Source organism: Anastrepha ludens, chromosome 6 (genome assembly GCF_028408465.1).
Source record: "Anastrepha ludens isolate Willacy chromosome 6, idAnaLude1.1, whole genome shotgun sequence".
Taxonomy (NCBI): domain Eukaryota; kingdom Metazoa; phylum Arthropoda; class Insecta; order Diptera; family Tephritidae; genus Anastrepha; species Anastrepha ludens.
In genome coordinates this window covers 27,004,667-27,026,404 of record NC_071502.1, presented here as the reverse complement: position 1 = coordinate 27,026,404, position 21,738 = coordinate 27,004,667, and the positions used below count along the sequence as shown (strand labels likewise).

Below are 21,738 nucleotides of genomic sequence, written 5' to 3'. Positions count from 1 at the left end.
AAGTTTGTGTGCGAATTATCTTAAAGTTTGGTACTTACATTGAAAAATAGAACGTTGCTTCACACTTTTAAACTTTGACTTGTGTTACTTTTAATGAATAAACGAAACGAAACTTGCACAACAAAACTGCAAAGGGCGAGTGTTTGGTGGTTGATATGGAGTTACCGCAACACTAAACTCTGTAAGAATTATTTGTTATTTAATTTTCGTCATCTAAAGAAGTACAGCATATAAATATAAGCATCATTGATCATGTTTCATGACAACCGTTATTGTACAATAATAATAATAAACAATTTTAGTCACAAATAAATGGTGATTTTGCCTTCAATTTTTAACGCTTGCTCTAACTACAATCTCAATTGCATCAAAGTTGACGTTCATTAGAAGTTAACCTATTTCAAGACGACTCTCCAATTACCACTGTTTGGCTTTACCAGATAACTGGAAGGTGCGGTACTCTTGGAGAGATATCTTCTCAATTGTGAGATTTATGAGGCTGGTTCGCGTGTTGTTTTCGAGTTTTGTAGTGGGACAGATTTTCAGACATAGATCATTATGAGACCAATTAAGTATGCAACAGTAATCCGAAAAAGAGTTGCTTTCGTGTTCGAATAACGGGTGAGCCATGTAGCGTTTGCTTTTTGAACCACCTATTTTTTTGAGAATGGTAACACAAATAACATGTCAAATGTGTTCATAATTTACTTAAAGGTTTGACATTTACGAAATGGGACGCTATACGCTTGAACAAAATTGGGAAATATTGAAAACCTATTTCCAAAGTGGTGAGTCTTCTTCTTCTTCCGCGGTAACAGTAAATGGCGAGCGTTACCGTGACATGCTCAACGAGTTTTTGTTTTCAAAAATTGAAGAAGATGACATGGACGACATTTGGTTTCAACAGGACGGTGCAACTTGTCACACTGCCAAAGTTACACTCGAACTTTTGGCTACCGTTTTTAAATTTCGATATCAATTGGCCGCCTCGGAGCTGTGATTTAAGCCCGTTGGACTATTTTTTGAGGCGAGCCGTTCAGGACAAATGTTATGCGAACCATCCAGAGACGATTGATGCTTTAAAACACGAAATCGAAGATGCCATTCATGAAATTGGAGCCCAAACAATCAAAAATGTGCTTAAAAATTCGGTTGATCGAATGGCCTACTGTAAAGCCAGTCGTGGGAGTCATTTGAACGATATTATTTTTCATTCATAAATGACAATGTTCTATCTTCAAAATAAAAAAAAAGTTTGAAAAAATATTGATTAGTTTTTTTTATAGCCGATTCAAAAAGCAAATTTTACATGGCCCATTCTATATATGTATATCGCGTTGCTATTATTATGACCGTCACTTTACATATTGACTTGTTTAATTATATTGAAATCCCGCACTTTTCTGTGTCTACTAAACACCAGTAGATATATTTACTTATATATTGACCCTCTCACCATTTATTGGGTATTTGGTCAAGCGCCTTCTCCTATTTGTGGCGTGCGTCTTGATGTTGTTCCACAAATGCAGGGGCCTTATAGTTTTGATGCCTCCCGGTAAATGGTTTTTTATGAGGAGTTTTTTCATGGCAGAAATACACTCAGAGATTTGCTTTTGCCGTAAGGCGGCAGCTTTAGAAAAAAAAACAAATTTCCTACCATTTGGTGTTTCATGCACGCAGATAAGAACCCGCGCACTTTCGAACGGTAGTCACACACCAACGCATTCGCCTACGAGCGAAAGAGGGGGTATAGCGTACGAGATGAGTAAAACATCGCGGCTACATGGTACTTTTATTGCTGTAAACACTTGACTCTCTAATTGTTCGAGTCAACATTTCAGATTAGTTTCACAAATTATTAGCTTAGATGTGGTGGCTTGCATAAGTTCGGTTGACGTTTAACACTTCAATATACTATGAAAATTTTAAGATAAACTGTAAATAGTTGCCCACATCATCCAAAAAGTAGAAATGAAATAGCTAAAGTTAGTTGTGGTGGCATCCTATAACATATTCATATATGTATGAATGTAGGTACCTAGTTTTGTAAGCAATTTGAAGAGTAATCGTAAAACGATTCTCATAGCTGTTTTCAAATTCAAAGTTCTAACACCTGCGTGCGACAAAGAAAGTTTAAATATTTTACTTTGTAATAGTTAGAGCTCTTTAAATGATAAAATACAATTTTTTTAGGAAATTATTTTCGTTTCTCTTTATTATGATAATGCTGGTATGGCTCAATTACGTATGGAACAAAATATTGGCCAAATGGCCGCCAATTGGCGGAAATCCTCCATCCGATGGTCCAAAATTTCGATGACGCTGAGGCATAATTGAGGTTCTATGCCGTTAATGTACCGAATTATCTCATCCTTTAGCTCTTGAATAGTTGCTGGCTTATCGACGTACACCTTTTCTTCCAAATAACCCCAAAGAAAGAAGTCCAACGGTGTCGTTGACGTTAAGGTGTGGTTCACATTCAACATCGGCCCTTGAAATTTAACCATCCTTTAGCATCTCGATACACGAGCTTACAAATTTGGTAAATTGGTTTGATCCCACAAGTCAAAAGAGTTTTTAAGTCACGCCGTTATATGGAATCCTATTTTGAATTCGACATTTGTTAAAATTTTTTAATTGGTTTTCAGAAAAGCTAATGGACAAGCGTGGAATTTCTATGATATTTTGATGCCTTACTGGCTATTTTCTGGGAGTCCCAATTATTACTTGTCTTATTGTCCAAACCCACAATGTTGAAAAGCTACGGCCGAATAATGTAAATCTTCCTCTGAGTTTCTGCAACTTTTGTTAGACGAAGCTCGTCCTAGGGTACGCTATGAGCCAATTGAACTTCCCCAAAAGAGGCATCGTTTGGAATTTCACCAGATATCTTGAACACCTGGACTTCGCCGAAGAGATCTGCCTCCGCTCTCACAAACTCACTAACATTCAAGCTAAGGCGGACAGACTATTCACGTTGGCACGCACTGTCGTACTGGAGGTCAACATCGGCAAGACGAAGGATATGAGAGTCAACCACTTTAAAGCAAGACGGATGACGCTTACAACCTTTTCGCGTGTTTGGCCGAGCTCCTCCTCCTATTTGTGGCATGTGTCTTGATGTTGATCCACAAATGGAGGGACCTACAGTTTCAAGCCGACTCCGAACGACAGATATTTTTTATGAGAAGCTTTTTCATGGCAGAAATAAACTCGGAGGTTTGCCATTGCCTGCCGAGGGGCGACCGCTATTAGAAGGTTTTCTTAATTTTGGTGTTTCACCGAGATTCAAATCTACGTTCTCTCTGAATTCCTAATCCTAGTCACGCACCAACCCATTCGGGTACCGGGATGACGGATTCCTGGTGGAATTTGTCGAAGGCTTCTGTTACTTCGACAGACGGCGGAGCAGATGAAGATGTCTACTGCAGGATAAACAAAGCAAAGGCGGCGTTCGGCCGAATGCATGCAGTATGGGCGAGTTCGCGAAACTCCAGGCGCACTAAACTACGAATATGCGGCTCATGTGTGAATTCAGTATTGTTGTATGGAAGTGAAACAAAGCTGGTCTCTAACAACATCACACAGAGGCTACAATCTTTCGTCAACAAATTCCACCGCATCATCTGTAGATTATTCTGGCCGAACACAATCAGCAACGACGTGCTGTGGAGATCAACGAATGAGGCACGCATGCTATGGCAAATCAAACGCAGAAAATGGCGATGGTTAGGTTACACGTTTAGAAAACCACCAGGTAGCATCACGAGAATGGCACGGGACGGGAACCCGCAAGGGAACAGAGGTCGCGGTCGGCCAAAGATTTCTTGGAGAGGTTCGATATTGGGGAAGCTACCAGATGCCGACATCACATGCGACATCGCAAACACAACAGCCCAGAACCGTGTACGATGGAAGCGTCTTGTCGAGCCCCTCTGCTCCCGAGTGGAGTGAATAAGGATATAAAAAAATGGATATAAAAAACAGTGAGACTTCCCGGCAGACTTCTTCAGCTTATTATGAAATCAGACGCGTTGGTTGAAGAGCAGTTATTTGATGAAGCCTCATGTCTCTCAGACTTTCGCAATTTTTTCATTGTTTTTTGAGTACTTGGAAAATCAATCACCCTTGTACCACTGTTCTATTTTGTTGATCCCTTCCGAATAATACGATTTGTCCAAATCTAAAAAATAGTCATTCGTTTCTGTAATCACCTCCTCGCTTGCATGAAATCTTTTCTACGCCAGCCATTTCATCATTCTTCTCCATTGGGGAACAAATAGGATTTGTAGTGAGTTCAAAGGAAGCCAAGTCTGAGGAATAAGGGGATGTGAAACGAGTTCACCCTATATTTCCATTAATTTTGCGGCCAGCACTGCAGAGGCGGACTGCTGTTACGTTGTCGTGAAGGCAATGGAAAATCACTCGACTTCGTCGATTCAAACGAATGCCAAACACAAAAAAATGAACCGATCTGGCTGAAATTTGGCGTGTGCTCTGCCAAGAGGTGCTACTAACTAAACATAGCCTCGATGTGCGCCAGTAGTCTCAACTCTCATACTTTGCGTGTACTTTTCAAACGACCCTCGTATATTTGTGTGTATAAGAATATAATTCATAAGTCTTCATCAAAATCCAACTTGCTTGACTTCATTTTTCAAAATTTTTTCGCAATTTCCCGTAGGTGTTTTACAACAAATATTACACCAATGCAAACCTCTAGACATATGTGTATGTATGTATGAGTGTACACGAACTCATGAGCACGTGATTTACCAATTAGCACATCCGAGTGTTACAACATTGTTGCAGAGCTTTGTACACAAATTATTTTGCGGAAATTGTTAAAATAGAATTCATACGCAAGTCGGCGTCTAAATACTTACAGTTCATGGGTTAGTTCGTAATTGACGAAAACAAAATGTAAACGCAATTTCTGGCGAAAATCACTAGTTTTGGGCGGGTTGAAAAATGAACAAAAAATTAAAGCTTCCACCTTTCAAAAACATTACACGAATTATTATTATTATTTCCTACGGTTCCAGGGAGGAACAAACACACATAATTTTTTCATTAAATTTAAATTTAAATTCCTCCATTCAATTATATTTGATATTTCATTTAAGTACTCTTTTCTCTTCTAGTTTGCTTTACGACGGATTGCGCCGAAAATCTTTGTACTTTAAGAGCTTACTACGCCGATGATTGACTTCATTCATATTTATATGTATTCACTAACATTTGAAGCATTCCTCTTTAATAGAAGCATTTTTGTTTCACATACATCTCCGACTGGTCGCTTTGCAACTAGTACAATTGTAGTCACTCACGAACTAGTTGGACTTATTCAATTAAATACCAGTTCATGCAATAGATTGTGTGCTGATTTACTCACAAGTGTACTGATTTGAGCAAGTTGAGTTTGGTTTTCGACCGATATAAATTTCTAAAGAATTAAGAGGAATGGCTTCATTGGAAACTGCACATCGAAAATCGAGTTAAGAAGACCAGTATAGCTGTCTACTCCTGCAAATCTACAATCGGGGTAAATCTACGAAAAATGGGGTCTCAAGCCACGTGTCGTACTCTGGATGTACAAGTGAGCCGTTTTGACATATGCCTGCCTAGTTTGGTGGTTAGCTCTTCGAAAGGGCTATAACACCACCAACAGAGTGCCGAGGATTGCATGTATTGTCCTCACTGGGGTGTGTGGAACATGCCTCACTGCCGCTCTTAACGTCATTCTGCACTTCTTTCCCGCTGCTCTTCAAGTTCAATCCATTACCGCTCAGAGCAGCCCTATTAGGTTGGTGGAAATTGGCCTCTGACAGCAATCTCCCGGTAGACATGGTCGCATTTTCAGGCAGATTTCGCCCGCCTTCCTTTGCTGTACTTCGTACCTCCATCCAGAAACTGGGTTTGAGGGATGTACTAGGGATATCTTTCCAAGCAGGCTGGTTTAGATGAAAGAGGAAAGTCTGTATGGGCATAGGTACCTCTGTTTTCACTGATGCTTTCAAATGGAATCTAGAATTCTAACGGGGGTTTTCCCTAGATCAGAATCCAACTAGCGCTTCCGCTCCATTTTCTTGCCACATCCGCGCCACCAACTTGTTTAACGGCTATTTGCAGCATGACTATATCCAGTCCGTGCGGGTTAAGAACCATTATTAGGTTGTTGACATCTCAGCCAGACAGTTGTTCGAGTTTCTCGAACAGTGGTTTTCCCAGGGTTCACATTCTCTCTTTCCATAAGGCAGAGCATTCACCTAGGAAACTGAAAATCGTTTCCTTTTCCTCAGGTTCTTTACAACTGTGGCAGTGTGTGTTGTGAGGGATGCTCATTTTGGCTGCTTGTCGCAATAATAGACTAGCATGACCTAAGTTTTTTTTCTTCCAGCGGTCTGCTTCGTTTAACTGGGAGGGAGACCCACAAATCTCTTCAGATAGTCAAGCTGCGATGTCGGCGCTATTTGTTTGCTCTCTTCAGGTCAACTCCTGTACGGAGGAAACCAAGCGTCTCGGAAAGCATGCAAGAAACATTTCTTTTATCTGGCTTCCAGGGCATGGAAACATAGAGGAAAATAAGAAAGCCGATGAGCTTGCCAGAAAAGGGTCGACAGAACCAGTTTCAGTTGTCCCTATATCTCAAACATCGGTGTCCCCTTGACCGACCGTTGTTAAAGGGAAAGTGCACAATTTCTTTCTTAAAACAGCGCAAGACAGCCGGAGTTCTAACTTTTATGGTATGCTATCTCAAAAGCTCTTTAGCCTCTGTACTACAGAAGCAGGATGCTTAAAATGCGGGGCATCCCACGCCACTCAATTCACAAACTCATAGCGGTGGTTACCGCCCACTAGGTGATCGGAACTGATGCGGAGAAGCTTGAAGTTCCCGGCAGAGAAAGAAGCTGTTGAACACTTTCTTTGCAAATATCCGGGTCTGACGGCTGGGCGCTTGAGGTTTCTTACTGTGCCTTTTTCAGTTCTCCAGTCTAGATTCCGATTCTCTCCTCCGCTACATCAACAGCACTGGATGGCTATAGATGGTTTTTCTTCCTTTAAGTTTTTGAAATTTTTCGAAGGTAGTGGTCTACATTATGGTATCAAAAGAGCACTCCAATAGTATGCACAGCACTATGTAGTGTACCCGTGGTACTCTTGCCATCTAACCCACCTACCCTACCTACCTAAGACGTATTGAGGTTATATCTGAAATATTTACCGCTTTAAGCGGTTCACTTATTGTAAAATGTCGTATAGTTTTAATACTAACTACTCTGTCTGCTTACTCATACTTTACTACTGCTCCATATTAACGAACTTCTGCGCGTGGCCTATCAATTATCAAGTCAAAGCGTAAATTGAAGTTTCTGTAAGAGCAGCGTAGAAGTAACTATTTGCAAAATATGCTAAGGCATACTTTGGAATTCATATGCACGAGAGCGCCTATTCATTTTCAGGAAGAGAAAATCAAAAAACATATCTAAAATCTTAGCTTCAATCCAAAAACAAACCAACTCTAAAATAAACGCCAAAGATTTTCTTCGTATTGGCTTATCAGATGCCACACGAAACAAAAACAAGAATAATTAAAATGTAAAGCGAATCATTCACAGTTTTTAGTGCGCACAATTTTTTAGTGCATATCCATATATAGTACACTCACTTACGTATGTATGTTTACAAATGTGGGTATGCATTTCCATATACAAATGTTCATTCCGCCTTTCAAACGCTTCCTTAAACTAGACGAGTGTATTACTACCACTCGCATAGCCGCCAGTGAATTAAACCAGCCCTTTTTTCATGAATATATTAAAGTGGCATGAGAATAAAAGTGACATTTAAGTTTTAAGCATAGCACTAAGTTCGCAATTCACGTGAAACGGCTGTCAAGATCTATACAAATTGCATTGACGTTAAATATGCGTGAAATATCATAGGTATCTGACGGCAAAGTCCTGGAAGCCGCATGTTCTACCTAGGAACTACGGACTTTATACCTATAAAATGAGACTTTCAGCTATTAGTCCATAAATATCGCTAGGAGTATTTTTATACCTTCCCAAATGTCTTGTTTTTTCGCCAATGCATTTTTGTCGCTCTTAAAAATGTCGAATTTCGTGCCTTCAAACTACGATTTGCGGGCATCGTTGATTTTCTGTTATCAATTGAAGAAAAACGCTTCTCAAGCTCATCAAATGCTTATAGAAGCTTATGGTGGATATGAGCACAGTGCTTCAGGTGGTTTGAAAAAGTTTGAGGACGCCGAATTGCAAGCATTGTTGGATGAAGATGATGGTCTAACGCAAGAAATGATGGCAGAGCAGTTGGGAGTGACCCAAAAAACCATTTCCAAACGTTTGAAAGACATGGGCATGATTTTAAAGGTCGGAATGCCGCATGAACTGACTGAAAGGCAGCAAGAGAACCGAAAAATCACTTCTGAAATGCTGCTCTTCCGGTTCAAAAAGAAGTCTTTTTTGGATCGAATCGTTACGGGTGATGAAAAAGGGTGTATTTCTCCAATCCCAAGCGTAAACGATCGTATGGTCCGCCCGGCCACAATCCAAAAACAACGGCCAAACCAAATCGCTTCGGCCGATTCGAACAGCGCTATACACCGAAAACGCCCAGAATATGCCGATCGGCGTCACAAAGTAATTTTTCTTGATGACAAAGCACCGCCACATCGAATAAGAGCGACCCGGGAATTGGTGGAGACGTACGATTGGGAACCGCTGGTGCATGCGGCTTGCTTACAAGACTTGGCGCCTTCCGATTATCATTTGTTTGCATCGATGGCCCATGCACTTTCCGAGTTTGCGACCAAAGACGCCCAATTTTTTTGGCGCGGCATCCACAAATTGCCTGAGAGATGGGAAAATGTGTCGCTAGCGATGGCTATTATTTTGAAAATTAAATGTGTAACCATTTTTTGTTAATAAACGTTTGATATTGAAAAAAAAGTCTCATTTCATAGGTATACCTATAAATATAATGCAAATGTCGTTTAAGAGTGAGCGAAAACTGGCAGTTTGCTTGCGAGTAAAGTGCCTGAGTTCGAATACTCCGAAGACGTGACACTTTTAAGCGAAACGTCTTCGAAAAGAGTGTAAGTCGTTGTTGATGATAGAGGGCGTTCCTGAGGGAAGTTGGGGTTAGTATCGTGTGCTGCCATTTATTAAACGACGGCAAAAAAAGTTTCAGACTGATTAATAGGTTAGTTTGGATTAGGCAGCTATTCGAGTAAGACCTGTCTCGTAATTTTCGATAAGATGGAAAAAGAGTAGTAACGATCGGTAATTCACTTTTTGTTTATAGCTGGGAAAAAATTCGAGATAAAAGCAAGGTTCAAATATCGATGAAGCACCAAAATTAAGAAAAAGTTTTTTCTAATAGCGATCGCCTCTTGGCAGGCAATGGCAAACCTCCGAGTGTATTTCTGCCATGAAAAGCTCCTCATAAAAAATATCTGCCGTTCGGAGTTGGCCTGAAAGTGTAAGTCCCTCCATTTGTGGAACAACATCTAGGGGCACACCACAAATAGGAGGAGGAGCTCGGTCAAACACCCAAAAAGGGTGTACGCGCCAATTTATATGCATATATAAGTATATAGTAACAATTTTAGAATTTAATTTTCTGCAATTTTGTTTTGAAGAATTTTAATATAGGACTTTTGTTCATTTGCCACGACTTTCATCGATTTTTTAGTGAAAAAACTGAGGCTTAGTAAAAAATTTTAAATTTAATTTCCTGCATTTTTTCTTCTGAAAAATTTTAATATAGGACTTTTGTTCATTTGCCACGACTTTCATCGAGTTTTTGGTGAAAAAAAACTGAGACATAGTAAAAATTTTAAAATTTAATTTTTACCTTTTTTCTTCTGAAAAAATTTTAATGTAAGACTTGTTCGTTTGCCACGACTTTTCGAGTTTTTAGTGGAAAAAAACTGAGGCATAGTAAAAAATTTTAAAACCTAATTTTCTGCCTTTTTGTCTTTAAAGAATTTTAATGAAGGACTTTTGTTCATTTGCCACGATTTTCATCGAGTTTTTGGTGAAAAAAATTGAGGCATAGTAAACATTTTTGAAATTTAATTTTCTGCCATTTTTTCTTCTGAAGAATTTTAATTCAAGAATTTTGTTCATTTGCCACTATTTTCATGGAATTTTTAGTGAAAAACTGAGGCATAGTAAAAATTTTTAAAATATAATTTTTTGGCATTTTTCCTTCTAAAGAATTTTAATGAAGGACTTTTGTTCAATCGCCACGACTTTCATCGACTTTTTTGTAAAAAAAACTGAGGCATAGTAAACATTTTTCAAATTTAATTTTCTGCAATATTTCTTCTGAAATATTTTAATGTAGATTTTTTGTTCTATTGCCACGATTTTCATGGAGTGAAAAAACTGAGGCATAGTAAAAATATATCTTTAAAGTCTGTTAAAATGCTTCTGCGCTTAAAACGCCATTTAAGGAGCGAAATAAGAGCACTTTGCAAAAGCAGCATACGACTGATTCACGAAAGTACAAAATATTGCAACGAATTGTTTTTAATTTTTTTTCACAATGTAAGAAACTATCACTAAAATGAATTATTGCTCACCACTTTCAACTTCACTATAAATATTTCAATGCATTTTTTTTTTTTTTTTTTCAAATAATTATTTACCTATCCCTTTAAATTACGTAGACAAAATGCTTCACATCAAAACCTCTGAATGGCAAGCCCACAACACCTTCTTGTTTTTTGTTAAAAAATTCTTGCGGAATGAAAATTAATAAAAAAAGAAAATCGCAATTATCTCCCATTTCAACCATGAAATCGAGTTACTATCAACTGGCTATCAGTTTGCCAATGAAGCATATAAATGAATGAATTTTTCCCACCCGGTGATTTTGTGAGTGTGCGCCTGCTCTTGAACTTTACAAATAGTCAGAAAATACATAAATATATACTTAATATGTAAATAAACAAATATTGAGTGTACTAAGTGGGCTCAAGCACTTTAAAATCACTTAAGTGTTTTTTCCGTTCCCTATTTGTAAAAAATATGAACGAATTAGGACGAATCGAAAGGCGTGAAAAAAAATTTAATTTTTCGCGAAAAGAAATTCTGTAAAAATGTGTTTTTTTTTTTTAGCCAGTTGTAAGATTAGTGCCAGTTGTAAGATTATCTTATGAAACAAAAATATTTTGAGATGAAATCTTAATATGTTGTTTCATTCCTCATTTCAGTTAAAGTGTATATGTATTTTTTCATTAAGTGGTCCCTGTGGCCTAGCGCTGGAAAGTTAGGGTATTTTCAGGATTTTTTTTTTTTTTTCAATAAAAAAATGAAAAACAAGATTTCAATTTTTTAGGCTTTTTATTTAACTTTTTTTACATTTGAAAATGAATTTTTTTTTTTTTAATTTTAATAATTTAAAAAATGGCGCTGAAGTTGATCCTTCCGAAAAATTGGACCTGGACGGTATTGTCCATTTTGGCTCTTCTATCATAGTAATTCAAAAAGTTATGAGAATCCCACTATGAAACTTTCATTTATTATTGAGTCTATTAATAAAAAAAACAATAGGCAAAAATTTGATGGTGAATGTTTTTCAAAATTTACTAAAAAATTCTTCCGTAATATTTTGAATAAAGGAATAAAAATTTTTTTTTTTAATTTTCTCCACAAATTTTTAACAAAACAATTCCTTTTTTTCAAAAATACAAATTTTCTTAAAGCTATATTTTCTTCCTAAAAAATTAAAAAAGAAAAAAAAAATTCTGAGGGTGAATATTTTTCAAATAATTACTAAAAAATTCTTCTGAAATATTTTGAATAAAGGAATAAAAATGTTTTCCTACAAAATTTTTAACAAAACAATAACATTTTTTCCAAAAATACAAATTTTTTTAAAGGTAATTTTTTTCCTAAAAAATTAAAAAAGAAAAAAAATTCTGAGAGTGAATATTTTTCAAAAATTACTAAAAGATTCTTTCGAAATATTTTGAATAAACGTATAAAACAATTTTTTTTTTAATTTTGCTCCACAAATTTTTAACAAAACAATTATTGTACATTTTTTTCAAAAATAAAAATTTTTTTAAAGGTATATTTTTTTCCTTAATTAATTAAAAATTAAAAAAGGAAACAAATTTTAAAATGTTAAACAGAACCGAAGATATTTAAAAAACTCTATACAAAAATATTCAACATTGAATAAATCTGAAATGTTTTTTGGAAAACTGTTTGCAGTTTACTTCTTATTACGAGTATACTCAAACCTTCGAATAAACCAATTTTCCGAAAATTTCACGATAATATTCAAAATACTTGGATCTCTTGGCATAGAATTGATCTAACTGGGATTTTTAGCTTTCAAAAATGGTTTAGCTTTAAGGGGGTATTTTGGAATAGAAATTTGAAAAAAATGATTTTTTTTGCATATTTTCATAGTTTAGACCTTCAAAAATATGCCCTTCAACGGATTTTCCGGCCGAGTGGAGCGAATCGCACAATGAATGGCAGATGTTACCGGACGATTTGAGGACTCGTTCTTTCCAGAAAATCTATTGTATCCCACACACCCTTTATTTATTCTATACATATATATATACTTTAAACTTCTATAATATATACCTGGAAATATATCGCCGATTAATCCAGAGTGAATAGTAAATATTGTGATCGAAGTTATTACTATTGGAACTGTTGCTCAATCTTCAAACGCGATTTTCTCAAAACTACTTTTTTTGAGATGGTCGTCATGATATCTCAAGTTCTACTTGACCGATCGCTTTGACGTTTGAGACAATTTTTTTATTATGCATCTGTCTATCGCGCCTGATGCCATTTTGTGATTTTTGTTTTTTTTTTTCTTTGATTTGGCGTAGTCCGTTAGCGACATCCTAACTAATGAAGAATTTTTTTAATTTGTTTGTTTTAGATCACTAAAAGGGTTGGAATGCATGGAGCACCGTTTTTTTCGTAGCCCCCACTACACCGGGCTGTAATTCCACGATTTTTCTCTTTTTTTTATTAATTTTTTTATACTTTTCCAATATTAATAAAAACCATAAAAAGAATGGATAGTACAAATGTTTTTCATTTTTTTTATCTTAGTTCTGAAAATACCTAAAATTAAGGCGTCCAGACCAGAATACCCCCTTAAGGCTAAAAATCTATACCGCGTAGCAGGCAGGCAAAAAAAAGACAGTCTGGCCTAATGTACATTCACACATTCATACTCACATATTTGTATATGATATTTAACTAGAACGACTTTGGTTATTTACAAATGTTTACAATATTTGATTTTACTAATTACAAGCAAATTCAATGAGTGGACAATTTAACATTTCAAAAAATTTGTAGGGAAGTAGAGGAGACAGATATTTACATAGGGACAATATTCTACTAAAGGGTGGTTAAATTTCAGGGGCCGATGTTGAATGTAAACTACACCTAAACGTCAACGACACCGTTGGACTTCCTTCTTTGGGGTTATTTGAAAGAAAAGGTGAACGTCGATAAGCCAGCAATAATTCAAGAGCTAAAGGATGAGCTAATTCGGCACATTAACGGCATAGAATCTCAATTATGACTCAGCGTCATCGAAAATTTTGACCATCGGATGGAGGTGTGCCGCTGAGGCCGCGGCGGCCGTTTGGCCGATATTTTCTTTTATACGCAATTGAGCCATACCAATATTATCATAATAAAGAGAAATTAAAATAATTTCCTAAAGAAATTGTATTTTATTCAAAATCAACACCGGCCCTTGAAACTTAACCACCCTTTATGATAGAAAGTTAACACGATTTAGAATTTCAATTGAGTTTTTATATATTTTTTGACGCTATCGATTTTCGAACAATTTGGTGAACATCTGGCAAATGTAACGAAATAAAGCTCGGAACAATGGCAATATTGATTTTAAAAAATCAATTTGCAAACCTTATTCGAAAAACTATATAGGTACTCATCCAAAAAGAACAAAAAGAGTACGAAACTCAAAGAAGAAAAATAAGCATTTAAATTGGTTCCTTATAAAAAGTTCCTTTTTTGAAGCTGGTGTCATTTATCTGCTAGTTTGAACTTTAAGTGAATCGAATTTAAACATTCGCGGTGCATATTTTCCAACGGAAATTTTTATTAGTAGACAATTTTTCAATATTTGGTGAATCTATTTTCGAATGCAAATTTTATTAATTAAGCAAATTTTGTTTTTAAGAATTTTTCGAACTCATTCAATATTTTGTGCCAACCCAGCCGGCTCTCTAATGCAGTGTGGCTAGACTGCGCGTTGCCCTCGTACTCATAGAGTTATACTACTGTGGGCAAAAAGTAAGGTGAGTTTATTTGTCAAACTTCGCGGGATTAAAATTTCGCTCTAGTTATTTTTTTCATGAGTTGGCAGCACTGTTAATAACATCTGGGCCAACTTTCATGTGAATTTCATTATCAGTAATATATTTACGCTTGTGCTTACCAAACGACCAAGAGTGCATTTTGCGATTTTTACAATCTCTGATTTGATTGAGCAGAGAAGTGCCATCAAATTTTGTTTGCGGAATGAAATTTCGGCTGCGGAAACGTTTAGCATGCAGAAGGCATTTAGAGATTCGACCATGTCGCAGAAAAATGTTTATAAGTGGTACAAAGACTTCAAAGAGGGTCGAGAACGTGTTGATGACTTGGAGCGCTCCGGACGACCATGACGTCAACAGATGACCAACACGTCAATAAAGTGAAGGAGTTTGTGCTCAAAAATCGTCGGTTGACTGTTAAAGACCTTACTGATATGATCGGAATATCAGAAGGATCTGTGAAAACCATTTTGAAAGACCATTTGGGCCTACGAAAAGTCAAATCTCGTTTGGTACCCAAAACTCTCAATTTCTTGGAAAAAAGTCAAGCTAAAATGCATCATTACGGGAGATGAGACTTGGATTTATGCTTACGACCCTGAAACAACCGACCAATCAAGCGAATATCGTGCTAAAGGCGAGGCCAGACCAAAAAGAGCACGTCAAAGTCGTTCAAAAATAAAGGTCATGATGACAGTTTTTTTCGATTTTCGTGGTGTGGTGTACTATGAATCCCTTCCACCTGGCCAAACTGTTAATAAGGAATATTATTTGAGCGTTATGCGTCGTTTACGTGAAGCAATTTGTCTAAAAAGACCAGAATTATGGGCCAACAACTCTTGGTTTTTGCATCACGATAATGCACCGTCTCACACTGCACTCGTTCTTCGTGACCATTTCGCCAAAAATTCCACGCATATCGTTCCGTTCCACCGTATTCGCCTGATTTGGCTCCGTGTGTCTTCTGGCTATTCCCAAAACTCAAGAGACCACTCCGGGGAACGCGTTTCGAGTCGATTGAGGAGATAAAAGCTGAATCGAAGAAGGTGGCTATACCGGAAATGGACTATTTGGCATGTTTCGGGGATTGGAAAAATCGTTGGCATAAGTGTATTTCATCGAGAGGGGATTATTTTAAAGGGAATGAAATTGATTTACAAGAATAAATTAAGATTTTTCATTTTACAACCAAATTCACCTTACTTTTTGCCCAGAGGTATATTCGAAATTGTGAAAAAATTATGTAGTGCGTCACTTCTGAAGGCCGTAATAGCCTAGACAGATGATCTTTAAAAAATATTAAATTTGACAAAATGGCGGACGTTCAAAGATGAAAAACCGTGTTTTGATCTTTTTTTTTTTTGTCTTTAAAGGTCCGAAAAAAATGCTAAAAATTTTTTTTCCGAATGATCGTAGTTCACACGATAACGAAATTCATACCGAACCAGATCCTTCTTGTCTTCTTGATTTCAGACACCTGTGAGTCCGTGTCGCCAGCGACATACCTTTTTTTGGAAGAGCATTTGTTTTAAGGCTGCCAACTATTTGAACGAACCTCGTATGACCAAAAACAAATTTTCATTTTTTTAGTTTTTAACAATGGATCAAAAAATAAAATGCTGAAAACAAAAAAAAAATCGTTTTTGTTTCTTTTTTACACACTTTTAAAGTAACACTCAAAAACAACACTCTAGTTCTAAATATACTATGGTAACATGTTTAGTTGTCCTAATACTCGTATTTCAGAGAAATGTTTGAAACAAAATATTCCGAGAAATTAATTGTTAACCTTTACAGTTACAAGTTAATTTTTGGAATTTATCTTAAAAATATAACATAAGCCGAAAGTGCAGGTATACAACATCGGGTATACATCTGGGAATGGATTGCAGGAAGGAGAGCAATGACTTTGGTTCTGCCCAGGGCTGATATTCAAAAACTTTCCCTTGAGACAGCAACTGAATTTGATATATGCACAGAAGAATTTAAAGCATTGTCACACTGATTGGAGAACTGCCTTAAACGATATGAACTGTCGCTAAGCAGATCAACAACATTGTTTAAGATGGACCACAATGAAGTTGTTAAGCGTGCACTTGCGTCTAAGCTTTTTGTTGATGGCATCGATTTTTCGAAATACCAACTCTCCAACATGATTGCTATGGATGAGACCGCTGTATTCCTAGGCCAAGGAGCTCAAACGACAGTTCACCACAAGGCTTCTTCGTCAATTTACGTTCCTTCTACCGGTTATGCGTCACCTGTATTTTGGCGATTCGTCTAGTTCGCAAGAAAGTATCGCCATTTTTAATCACTAAAGGTAAAAAAGACCAGATTCAACGTTTTTCAGGAATTTATGTCATTGAAAGTGAAAAAGCCTGGTGCACCAAAGCAGTTATAAAAGAAGTGGGTTGATTTTATGCTGCCACCACTCTTGAGGGGTCAGTATAGGCTAGTTTGGGATTCAGCCAGTACTCACCGCGCTAAAGACTTGAAAAACTTTCATGCTGAAAGGAAGATAGATCAAATAATGATTCCGGCAGGATGACTGGTTACTTCTAGACACTTGACATTGCAATAAACAAGCCATAATCAAGGATCATTTGCGGTTGGAAATCAATGAATATATTGAAAACAGAATGGTGAGAAATCATCGAGGTAATTTTGTAAAACCAGGCTTACAAGAATTTGTGAATTGGGTAAGCAATTGGCTACTTAGACCAGAAGTATTCACTTAACGATAGTTATATCGCAAGCCATGAGAGATTCGGGCCAATGATTTAACAGGAGATGGACTTGGAAGAAAATCAGAATATAATTCAGAATTTTATTTATGACGATGTTCCAGAAGAAGATGGCATGAATGTAATTGAATAAGTTTAAATTTATGTGTTCTGTGTAAAATAAATATTAAATAAAAATATATAAATATTCTCTTATTTTTGCCCTCCCCAAAATAAGCCCTAGCGTGTGTTTTGGACCAAAAAAGAAAGTAAGGCAATGTCTTATTTTCGGAAAAAGACGGTACTTGCATATTTATGTAAATATAATTTTACTGAATTATATTTTTATTAACTCATATTTACGAATTTACAAATTAACTGAACATACATCCATACACACTAGGTAGGGTCGTTTTGTGGGGAGGCAAAAAAATTGCCCATTGCTCTGTGAAAATCATATTCTAGGGATCAAAATAAGAAACTTTGCCGAAGGAACCATACCTCTAAAACGAATTCTTTTCTCATGTAAAAGCCAAAAATGGTGATATTTTTAAATGATTTTATGGGGAACCCCCCAGGGGAGTTCCAGGCGGTGTGCCACTGGCATGGGTGGATCGGCCGTCCAAAGTTAGTGGGGGTCGGTCATACATTTGGGCTCGATTGGAGCACTCTAAATGGGTCAAAGGGGGATTTTTCGTTCGACCCCAATTGGGGGACATCGGAATTCGTTTAAGAGGTATGGTTCCTCCGGCAAAGTTTCTTATTTTGATCCCTAGAATACGATTTTCACAGAGCAATGAGCGATTTTTAAATCGACGCGCCCTAATACACATCTATGTAAATATATGCCTGGGTGATTTTAATAGGCGTACAAACTTACAGGAAATGTATGGCGGCCTGCAAAAAATCCCAAGGTAGCTGTCCGTCCACTTCCGCTGATGAGAATTTAGACTTAAACTGCAAAGAGGAGGCAGTTAACGATACGCCTTTGTTTGTTTTATCAAAATATTTCGCTTCAATAACTTTTCTGGCACTTCTAAAATTATGTAATAAAATTTTCATATTATATATTTTTTTAAATTAAATTCACTGTTTAAACTAAAAAAACGCGCAACAAATCGTTATTTTTTTGTTGTTATTTTATTTATTTATTTTATTTTTTTTTATTTTACAGCTACACACAACTTTTCCAGGTGCTTTCACCAACTCACCACATTGGCTCTCAAACTGTGCGCCGCTTAATCAAGAACCAAGCACCAACTGCACACTTTGCGTACTGAATTGGGGAAACGCATCAGGTTCATTGATGCCAATTCTATTCAATATTTGCGCATTAGATGCGTGTGTGTGTGTGTGTGTGTATGTCAGTGGGTGAATGTTGGATATTTGAAGTCACAAATTTGTTCCCTACCGGCGTCACGACTCTGTGTCTGGCTGCACCACTTTTAATTTATTTTCGTTTTTTTTTTTTTGTTTTTGCCGTGCGTATCGATTAAGCAATCAGCTCTTTACCATTTTTTGTTGCTCGCTCATTTAAATAAATATTTATTCACTCATCAGCGCTGATGGTTGCGCCGCGGTTTACTACCTAATATAAGTAGGTAACTATAGTTGTTGTTGTTGTTACTATAACCATTTGCTGTTCAACAACAAATGGACGCATTGAAAATTTTGTCACTGCGGTGTTGTTGTTTAACTATTGTTACATATCACTTTTTTGTTGTCTTTGGCCTTCAAACATTCAGCAAATTCATTGCTGCATACTTTGGCTTCTTTCCCTTTTCAAAACAACGAAAAAGTGATTTCTTTTATTTACTTTTTTATTATTACTTTTTTTTTGTTTGCTCCGACAATCACACCGAATTCCATCCACTTTTATTTTTTTTCCGCACGTACAAAAACCCAACTGCTATTTTTGTTTTTTTTTCGTTACTGTCTCGACATTTAAATGTCGTACCGCGTACCGCGAGTAGTTCCGTGCAAATGCTGCGCACGATCGATATGCTCAAACTTTTATAAAGTTTCTGCGTTGCGTCGTCATTGGCGACGTCGCATCGTATTGTAGGGAGTAGTCAATGCGAAGCGCAATTAAAGGTCTCCGCCTAAAGACCAGCAACTCTGATTTGGCATTTGCCTTGTTGGTGTTGCCGTCCTCGCTCACTCGCTCACCGCCACAGCTTCTGCCGTCCGTCACTACCTACTGCACTTATTGTTGTTGTTGTATAATCACCGCTTGTGCATTTAAAACTACTTAGATTTCGATCTGCACTCAATCGTAAGTGGACCGCTGCACGCGCTGTTCCCCACAGTTGATCCAATCTTGCTGCTCCAACAAAATTTAAGCTCTCAACATAAGTTAGGGTTATTTGGAATTTTTTTTGTTTTTTTGAATGTCTTATTATTTACAGAGCACCAAAAAATGTAGAGTTTCGGCTGCGCGCTCGGTCTTTTGTTTACCCATGAGCGTGGAATGAAGTAATAAAAAAGAGCTGTGCGCTGCAGTAGCAGCAACAACTTAAGCACAAATGGCGTACAGGTAAAAGTGCGAACGCACGCGCAACGTCCATAGTCGGGCGATTACTTTCGATTGAGCAGCGATGGCCCTTTAAACGGCTGTTGGTGCAGCCAACATAAATGCGTTACAGCTCGGACAGATACAAGCACACATACCTTCTGCTCAAATATGAACGAGACTGATTTAATAAAACACAAACGGTTAATATTCAAAGTAATCACCATTGGAGGCGATACACATATGCCAACGTTTTTTCCAATCATCATAGCATTTCTGGAAGGCCGATTTCGGTATGGATTTCAGTTCCGTCTTCGAATTCTCTTTTATGACTTCAATTGTCTCAAAATGTTTTCCACCGTACGGCAACTTGAGCTTAGGAAACAGGAAAAAGTCACATGGAGCCATATCAGGCGAATACGGTGCTTGCGGAACGATATTAACATTATTTTTGTTCAAATAATCGCGAACAAGACGTGATGTGTGAGCTGGTGCATTATCGTGATGCAAGAACCATGACTCGTTGTCCCACAATTCCTTCCTTTTAAAACGAATGTTCTCGCGCAAACGCTTTAAAACGTCTAAATAATATTCAGCGTTAACCGATCGGCCTTGCGGAAGGAACTCCGAGTGCACTACACCTTCGTAATCGAAAAAAAAAACAGTCAGCATAACCTTAACTTTTGAGCGACTTTGGCGTGGTTTTTTGGGTGGATGTACGGCCCTCTATGAACGATTTGTACCACTGGAAAACACGTGCACGCGATAGAGCAGAGTCCCCATAGGTTGTTTGTAACATTTTTAAGGCATCTGAAGCCGAAATTTTGTTGGAATAACAAAATTTCAAACAAATTCTTTGTTCAACTTGAATTTCCATCGTTAAATTCGAAAAACACACTCGAGCTTGACTTGTTTACAGTAGCACAGAAAACAAACTATGTGACATATCACGCTGAAATTTGCCATGTAAGCTTATAACAGTCCTACCATCCAACAAAAAATTTATTTTTGCCATATGTCATCCGCGGACCGATTTATTGATAAAGTCTCGTTCATATTTGAGCAGAAAGTACATACAGCGAGCTGCGCGTGAACTAGAGATGTGAATATTAGGGATCCCGAAATGTTTATTGGTAATCCCGATATTTCGAGTTCTACCACAGAATTTGATTTTCTTAAACTGAGAATAAGTGAAATGAACGAACAGTTTTTTTTATAATAAATATTCTGCAGAAGACCACGCAGGTGGTCGAAGTTTTTGACCATCAGTTCAAGGACCTCACAAGTATGCTTTGGGTAGCAATCAAACATTCGCTTAGGGACGAGTTGAAGTGGGAAGGCGAATCCTGAAAGTACTACACGTACCTATTCGACATAAAGACTCACCAGAATCCACAGCATCTGTCCACCAGTAGGCACTGCTGCAAGCGGGCATATGTCTTGAAGCAAGCAGCTCGCTGAATTGCTACGTTTATTGGGTATGGGAATAAGTTTCCGCCCTCCGCTGATATTACTTTTGTGTGGGCTCTAGTAATGTACTAGTGATTTGAAGGTATATATGTGAGGTCTCGATCGCAGTAGTTGACATTCCTTTGAAGCGTAAAGATCCGTTTTTATCTGACGTCAAAAATGTCTACGTTCGTCCCGAAAAAACTGCATTTGAGGGAAGTCATGTTCATTATTTCCTTTTAAAGAAAAGTGCAGCTGAAACGAGTCGAGATACCGATCAACATTTGAGGTAACCACGCTCCATCAAATACAACTTGCAAATAGTGGTTTCGACGCTTCCAAAGTGGCAATTTCGACGTGAGTGAAAAACATCACGAAGGGGCACCGAAAAAATTCGAAGATACTCAACTGCAACAATTATTGGATGAAGACGCATGTCGAACCCTTGATGATATGTCTACAGAGTTGGATGTTGACAGACCAACCGTCGGTAAACGTTTGCATGCAATAAGAATGGTCCAGAAAGCAGGTAACTGAGTGTCACATCAATTGAAGGAGCGGGAAGTCGAGAGACGATTGGTGACGTGTGAGAGATGCTTCTTGAACGGCAGAAAAGAAAAGGTTTTCTGCATCGCATCGTCACTGGCGATGAAAAATAGGTATATTATGATAACCTTAATCGTCGAAAA

General features: G+C 37.4%; 1 protein-coding gene across 1 annotated transcript in view; it reads right to left on the bottom strand.

The window, feature by feature from the left end:
• Positions 1-20,976, bottom strand: part of LOC128865981 (nose resistant to fluoxetine protein 6-like) — a 49,671-nt gene extending 28,695 nt beyond the window's left edge. Inside the window, exons 1-2 of the mRNA XM_054106431.1 lie at positions 20,966-20,976; positions 17,969-18,124 (exon numbers count right to left, since the gene is read on the bottom strand). Of these exons, the coding sequence (XP_053962406.1) occupies positions 17,969-18,124; positions 20,966-20,976 (167 nt within the window). The remainder of the gene's footprint in view (positions 1-17,968; positions 18,125-20,965) is intronic.
• Positions 20,977-21,738: the final 762 nt, after the last annotated feature.